This window comes from Aphelocoma coerulescens, chromosome 1 (assembly GCF_041296385.1).
Source record: "Aphelocoma coerulescens isolate FSJ_1873_10779 chromosome 1, UR_Acoe_1.0, whole genome shotgun sequence".
NCBI classification, from domain to species: Eukaryota; Metazoa; Chordata; class Aves; order Passeriformes; family Corvidae; genus Aphelocoma; species Aphelocoma coerulescens.
In genome coordinates this window covers 912,671-920,594 of record NC_091013.1, presented here as the reverse complement: position 1 = coordinate 920,594, position 7,924 = coordinate 912,671, and the positions used below count along the sequence as shown (strand labels likewise).

Here is a 7,924-nt window from a genome sequence, read left to right as displayed (position 1 = left end):
TTTTCCCACTCCCGACACTGCTTTGACGTGCCAACCTGCAGGTGGGACCACACCAGACATCCCCCAAGCCTCTCGTCTGGGCTGGAGCCCTGCAGGACAGCTCCACCAAGAACAATTTCCCCTTGCGGGAGTCTCCTTTGTTCTGGAAAAGAACAAAAGGAGAATTAGGGGTCCCCTTCTCCTCGTCCATCTTCTCAATAATTTCTGTCATCCTCTAGCGCAAACAGATCTGTTACAAAAAGGATAGGATATTGGATTTTAGAAGTAGTAAGGCTAAGGCTCTGCTAGGCTTTAAGGCCTCAGGTGTAGAAATAGTTCTCTGGGGAAACAGGAATGGAATGTACTGGGTGGGGAGGTTAGGAATAGTGAATTCGCTGGGCATGGTGAACCTGTCTAAGAGTAAATTGTTCTGGGTTGATATATGTTGCATGCAAGGGGGATTTCAGTGGTAGGAGCTCGTTGAGCATTATCTAAGACTAGACAACCATGAAGAGATATGGCTTAGGGTATGATTATCAATTGTTAATCCTTGTGATGTATGTTTTACTTTGAAGATTAAATCTTGTATGTGTGCCAATGTTTGAAACTGTATAAAGAGCTGAGTGAAACGATAGGCCTTTGGGAAGCCTGATTTGGGACACTAGTCCCCAGGTCCCCGGGCCCTGAATAAAGCACCGCATAAACTGACTCTCTGTTGGTTTGTGTTTGTGGTCGGTGGGCAACAGATCCAGGGTGCTGTTTCCTCCTGACAGGAAGCAGCTCCCTGGATGCTGTTTACCTCCCACTGGGATATTGGGAACTGTCATCTGCCCCCTGGGAGAGCTCTGCATCCTCATCTTCTTCGCATTGGGAGAGCCCTTTGTCCTCATCTGTTGGGGTCCCTCCCCTGCCATGTAGCCCTGAGGGAGGCACGGGGTTTCCCTGCCCCTGCTCAGCCTCGTTCCCCATGGGTTGGTTTGTGTTCCCCTGCGCGGGCAAAGCAGCTCGGGCCCCGACTGTGAGAGTCCCTCAGCAGAGCCCGGCCATGCGGCTGGGGAAATAAACATCTCTGAAACATCTAGCAAGAATCCGTCCGTATATATTTATTTCTTTTTCACGGGACTCCTGGTTTGATATATGCGTGTTGCAGTATCCCCGCTGCAACATATGGTGGAAGATTGCGAGCAGAACGATCCCCGTGACTGATTTGTGTGAGTAAACCCTGGAAACTTTGGATTCCTCTTCTTGGTTTTGTTTTGCTATTGCATATCTGGACTATGGAAGAATCGTGGGAAATGGGGCTCTCTGAGCCACAGAAAAAAATGTATCTAGAAGTAAAAGGGATCCTTGAACAACAAAACAAAAAAGTATTGGAACCGGGAGATCTTGAACACTTTTTTATCTGGCTTTTCAAAGAGTTCCCCTATATTTCTCGAGACTTACTTTTTGATATCAAACCTCCTGGATATTCTCAGGAGTGTTTCTGGAACGAGATCTGTGATAAGCTAAGGGATGGACTAGCGATAGAAGCTCTCCGTGGATCCTTTATAATCAGTGACGCTCTTCAGGAGCATCTGTATGATCCCATTACCCCTAAAGCAGAAGATCATACTTCTCCCGTGGCCGAGACCGCGTGGCGGCCACCCCAGGAGTGTATGACTGCAGCTGTGCCAGCGGAGGTGCCTGCGCTGGATGCGCCCGGCCCCCTCGGGAGCGCGCGCCTTATCGCGGACCCCATCCCTGTCTCGGGGTCCCCGGCTACGCGGCCGCGAGTGAGGGAGCGATGCCGCAGGCGCCATGGGTGCCGTGGGCCACGAGCAGCCAGGAAGCGGAGGTCAGCGTGGAAGCCCGCTCTGTGCATACGGCTCAGAGAGCCCTATGCAGGGAGAAGCGGCGGTTTCCACAGCGACACGAGAAGCTGTGCAGTGCAGCGCCGAGCCGAAACGGGGCCGCTCTCAAAGCAGCGTGGAGTTTGCGGAGCGGAGCCGCGCAGAGCCCAGACACGCGCCGGAGCGGGGCCGTGCAGAGAGCGCAGAGCGGCCGCGGCGCGGGGGCCTGACCGAGACGTCGGAGTCGGCGAGGCGGCGGCCACGCGGGACCGGCACCCACGACGAACATGCAAGCACGTGATAGGAGACGTTCTAGCAACGAAAGTCACAGGAACTGTGAAATGGTACAATGTGAAAAACAACTATGGATTTATAACACGAGATGATACAGGGGAAGATTTATTCATCCATAGAACTGCCATTAAAAGGAATAACCCTAAAAATTACCTGCAAAGTGTAGGAGATGGGGAAGTTGTTCAATTTGATATAGTGCAAGGAAAGAAGGGTTTACAAGCAGCGAATGTTACTGGGCCTGGAGGTATTCCCGTCAAAGGCAGCCGTTATGCACAAAATTATAAACAATATCCATTCCAGCAATTTCCCTACCCACAGCCTAATTTCCCCTTTTACCCTATACCCAATATGAACCCTTTCCTAAGTTTACCCTATCCCCAGTTTATTCCCAATCCGTTTTTTCATCCATGGTTTCCCTCACAAACCCCTGCCTTTGCCAATTGTTTCCCCAAAAATCCCTTTCCGATGCCGATGGGGGGATGAAAAGGGGGAGGAAAGAAATTAAACCCTCTCCTGCCTCAGTTTCCCCACAGGCATGTCCAGAGAGTTCTGTCTCCCTTCTGTCAGCCCTGAGATGTTCCACAGAATTTGTTTGGACATTTAAAGACTCAGGAGGGTGGCTTGTTTTGTTTTGAAACTGTTCTTGTTATGTTTATCCAATTGTCTTCATTCTCCTTTTATTAAAATAAAACGGGTGAGATGTTGGGGTCCCTCCCCCGCGCCCTGTAGCCCTGAGGGAGGCACGGGGTTTCCCTGCCCCTGCTCAGCCTCGTTCCCCATGGGTTGGTTTGTGTTCCCCTGCGCGGGCAAAGCAGCTCGGGCCCCGACTGTGAGAGTCCCTCAGCAGAGCCCGGCCATGCGGCTGGGGAAATAAACATCTCTGAAACATCTAGCAAGAATCCGTCCGTATATATTTATTTCTTTTTCACGGGACTCCTGGTTTGATATATGCGTGTTGCAGTATCCCCGCTGCAACACTCATCTACTTCCCATGGGGACATGTCTTGGACATTATAGTCTTCCCCAAAAGACAGCTCTGTGTATATTTGCTTTCGTCTTGGGAAAGCTTATTGTCGCTGCTGTTACCCCTTGGGACAGCTCCTCGTTCCTGTCACTCTCCCCTTGGGACAGTTTTTCTTTTGCTTGTCTTGGCCCTGGGATGGCTCAGTCATTCTGCTTTTCCCCTTGGGAGAGCTCAGTGTCATTTTCCCTTTGGAACAGCTCCAAATCACTCTTGTTATCCCCTTGGGAGACCTCGGTGTCATCTGCCCCTGGGCACACCTGTTTTTTCTTTAGTTCATCTTCCCACTCTTTGTCCTCTTCCCACTAGGACATTGAAGACAGACACCTCCAGCAGGAAAGGCACATGAAGCAGCGTTCTGTAACAGGGATAACCCAAGGACAGCACAGGAACAACAACCACTTTGTGCCCTCCTTATTTCATGGAACATTTTCCTGTTTGAAAGAACAGGGGCAGCTCCATGTGCAGGCCAGCCTGACTTTTGTCAGCCCCTGGGTTCATACACAGGGAGATAAAACGTGACCTGTGGAGCTGCAACGGAACGAAAAGGTCTCATTTTGGAGCAGGAACTGCTGGATATCAACCCCCGCTTTGCAGCAATTTGGAAAGCTTGGCGGAGATGAGACATGTCCTCACTGCTCTCACAGCAAGTACTCCAATCACAGAGCGCAGCATTAACCGGGAGAGATTTGTCTTGTGTCCCACTCCCTGCTGCCTTGGTGCAGAGCTCCCCAGCCCACCTGCGCCGTGGTGACCATGACCAGCTCCACCAGAGCACCTCCCCTCACCGCCCCACCACAGCTTCTTCCCTCCCCTCACGGCTCCCGCCCCTCGCGGCTCCCGCCCCTCACGGCTCCCGCCCCTCACGGCTCCCGCCCCTCGCGGCTCCCGCCCCTCGCGGCTGCGGCGGCGCTCCGGCGCCCCCCGGCGGTGAGCGGGGACAGGCGAGACCTTCTCTCCCCCCCCACTTCCCTGCCTTTTTCCCCTCTCTCTCTCCCCGCCCGTCTTCCCTACTTCCCTATCTCCCTCACTCCCCGTTCCCCCGGCCCTCCCGTCTTGCCTCATTCCTTCTCCTCCTCCATTGTCCCCCCTTTCCCCCCTCTCTCCCGCCCTCCCTCCGTCCTTGAGCGCAGGGTCAAAGCCGCGGCCCGTCCCCTCCTCTTCCCGCGGGCCCCTCCTCTTCCTGCCGGGCGCCGTTCCCGGCCCGTTCCCGAGGCCCGGGCGGCGGCACCAGGTGAGGCAGGGCCGGGCCGGGGTCGCAGGTGCGGGAGCCCTACGGAGCAGGGAGGGCGGGAGAGGGGGCGGCTCCTGGGGGGCCCAGTCCGTCCCCCCTTCCCAAATCCCAGCGGTGATCGCTCAGTTCACACTGCCAGAGAGTAACCCCCCCTTTCCCAGCCGGCCCCCCCGGCGGCTTGAGGGTTCTACATATGGTTCTTTAAGAACAAGTTTATTAAAATCGAGGCTACCGAGTTATGAGAAAGTCGCTTTCTGAGCAAAAATTAAATTTAAGAAGTGCATTTATTGATACTTCTGTTTAAGTAGTAGTTACACGGGGTTTTATGGCTGTATGAAAATCAGTTGTTATCTTTGTCCATCACCCAGATGGAATGAAATCACTGCATCATAGATAAAAAGTGTTAATGAGCTCCATTATCACAAGCTGATGATTTAAAACCTTACATGGATCAAAGCCAGCTGAAAACATTGAGAATTGATTCAGTCCCAAGTACTTGTCCTTTTCCTTCTCTGTGTTAGGGCAGAAGGGCAATTTGGTGTGTGCAGAAGACATAAATGCTGCTTATTCTTTAATTAACCTTGAGGAGTTGATTTGACCTAGTTTTTTGTTTGGAAATGGAGTGAGCAAAAAAGATGTTGCCCTCTGTGAGTCGAGCTCCACTGATCCAGCATTTCCCTAAGGATTCCCAGGAATGAAGAGAGGTTGGCTGATGTGTAACTGGTGTGTCCAGTTTGTGTTATATTCTTCCACTTTGATTTTACATAAAGACTGACTTTGTCATCTGCTGAGGTGTTGCCTTTGCTGTGTCCCCAGATAACCCAGAATCACTGGAATTGCTGCAGAGGGACGTACTGACTGCTATTGATCTGTTCTGAGTTCCAGGTTTACGCCCCTGTGTGGCACCAGCGAAGGAGTTTGGCCACTGCTGGGATACAAAGGCTGACCTAAGTGAATCTGTAACCTGAGGGGGGATCCAGATGTTGCTGTGAAATACCAAAAATGGGCTGGGATGACCTCCTTTGCAAATGTACCAGGTCGTTAATCTTGAGGCATTGATCCATGGGAGTAGGGCATTGAGCTGTTGCTGAATGTAGGTGCAGAGGAGAAAGGAGGCATTTATTTCAGCAGTTACTGCTCAGCATCAAGCTTATTTCCAGTTTACACTGGCATGAGTTTGCTGAAAGGCAGTAAAGGCAATACAATAAATAATAAAAAAATAAAGGCAATAAAAAATGCTTCCTGGGAATTCTTCAGTGCAAAACAAACCTGTGTTGTTGTTGTCATACCAGGAAAAAAGTAAATTGTGAATTAAATTTCATTTACATTGTAATACTACAACTTCAATAGTAATTAATTAGAAATGTAAATTAATGGCTTTAAGCTTAAGGAGGGCAGGGCTGGATGGGAGATTGGGCAGGAATTGTTCCCTGGGAGGGTGGGCAGGCCCTGGCACAGGGTGCCCAGAGCAGCTGGGGCTGCCCCTGGATCCCTGGCAGTGCCCAAGGCCAGGCTGGACATTGGGGCTTGGAGCAGCCTGGCACAGTGGGAGGTGTCCCTGCCATGGCAGGGGTGGCACTGGGTGGGCTTTAAGGTCCTTTCCAACCCAAACTACTCTGGGATTCTGTGATTTCAATATTGGTCTATAAAAGAAAAAAATACTGCTGAATTTTAGTAGGGATTTCTTTAATATATCAGGCTAAAGATAAGACTTATGCCCTGGAAGTTATTTAAAGAAAAGGGTGTTTAACATGGTTTTGTACAAATGTGTCTGTAGGTTGTTTATGATGTAGCTGCATCTGAAGAAATCCCCAGTGGCTTTGTGTCATGCTGAGTAACAACATGGGACATTGTTTCATGGGACGGGGAGCCATGATGCCGAGGAAGCTGAAGCCGTTTCTCTGCAGGATGTTGTCGGGTTACAAACCCAAAAATGACATCAAGGACTCTTACAAAATTCTGGGGCTCGAGGAAGGATGTTCCCTCGATGATGTCAGAAACTCCTATCGAAATCTTGCCAAAAAATACCACCCGGACAGCAGCTCCGGCATGGCCGATTCCAAGGCCTTCATAAGGGTGGAGGAGGCCTACAGGGTTGTGCTCAACAACCTGGCAGCCAAACAGATATCGGATCCCGGCGAGGAGGAGGAAGACCAGTTCAAATCCAAATCCCTGCAGCACAGACACTACCTGAGCTTTGAGGGCGTGGGCATCGGCACGCCGAGCCAGAGGGAGAAGCAGTACATGCAGTTCCGCGTGGACCGTGCCACCGAGCAGGTGCTGCAGTACCGGCAGCAGAGGCTCGAGAACCCCTACGCCGGCAGCGACCTGAGCAGAGCCAAGGATGTGAGGCAGAGCAAGAAAGTGAAGATAACTCAGGCGGTGGAACGGCTGGTTGAGGACCTCATCCAGGAATCCATGGCCAAAGGAGACTTCGACAACCTCAGTGGCAAAGGGAAACCTTTGCAGAAGTTCTCGGACAGCCCCCACATCGACCCCATGACCCACAACCTGAACAGGATCCTCATTGACAATGGGTACCAGCCGGAGTGGATCCTGCTGCAGAAGGAAATCCGGGAGACCATTGAGCTGCTGAGGAAGAGCATCGTGGCCTCCAGGAGGAAGCTCGGGGAGCCGATGACGCTGTCGGAGCAGAAGCAGTGGGGTCGGATTTGCGAGCAGTTTGCAGAAGACATCAGGAAATTAAACAAGAGAGTCGACAACTTCAACCTGGTCGTGCCCATTCTGAGCAGGCAAATGGTGCATTTCAGCACGGACAAGGAAATCCTCCGAGCACAAAAGACTTACGAGGCTGTCATGGAAAAGGTTTCTGATTCAGACACGAAGGAAAACGAGGGGGAAGAGGGTAAAAGGTTTGGGTGGAAGTCTTCTCTCTTTAAGTGGTTAAAACTTAAACTGAAGTAATTTCATGCTAATTCCTCTTGTCAAGGTTTTGAATGCACTTTATTAATGAAATGTAGCACTAGACAAATTTCAGGTTCACTGAAAATGTCAAATCCACACTGTCACCCCAGTTAATGGAAATTTGGTTGTGTGATGGATGTTTGCATTATAAATAATTGAGTTATTTTTAAATATTATTAAATTAAATGTGCCAGCTTGTGCTGTGGTGGAGTTAATTTTTCTCATAGTTAGTCTGGAGCTATGTGTTGGATTTGAGCTGGAGGCAGTGCTGCTCATTCCATGTTTTTATTGCTGGGCAGGGCTTGCACAGCACCTTTTTTGCCCCTCACACTTCCCCACCACTGAGCAGCTGCTGGCTGGGTTAAACCACAGCAGCAGCAAATCAGTTCTTCTCTTGCAGGTCGTTTTCCTTCTGCTGAAATCCAGATTAATGCTTCACTTCAGCAAAGAGCATAATCACTTTTACAGTCTCTTATCACTTCAAAGGGGAAACCGGGGCATAAGAAAAACACATTAAAGATAAAGTGGAGGCAAACCTCTTGCTGTGCTCTGTTTCACCTTTGCACTCCTCTTTAAATACTTAGAGCTCATGAATTTTTGGCAGGTTCTCTGCATGCTTTTTAAAAGGACATTCACCTCTTT

At 50.5% G+C, this 7,924-nt stretch overlaps 1 protein-coding gene across 1 annotated transcript; it reads left to right on the top strand.

Annotated features, from left to right (window-relative positions):
• Positions 1-4,017: 4,017 nt before the first annotated feature.
• On the top strand, positions 4,018-7,480 carry DNAJC28 (DnaJ heat shock protein family (Hsp40) member C28). The gene is made up of 3 exons (XM_069005432.1): positions 4,018-4,357; positions 5,243-5,394; positions 6,135-7,480. Exon 3 carries the CDS (start codon positions 6,185-6,187, stop codon positions 7,280-7,282), a length of 1,098 nt encoding a protein of 365 aa, XP_068861533.1. The 5' UTR covers positions 4,018-4,357; positions 5,243-5,394; positions 6,135-6,184; the 3' UTR covers positions 7,283-7,480.
• The last annotated feature ends 444 nt before the right edge of the window (positions 7,481-7,924 follow it).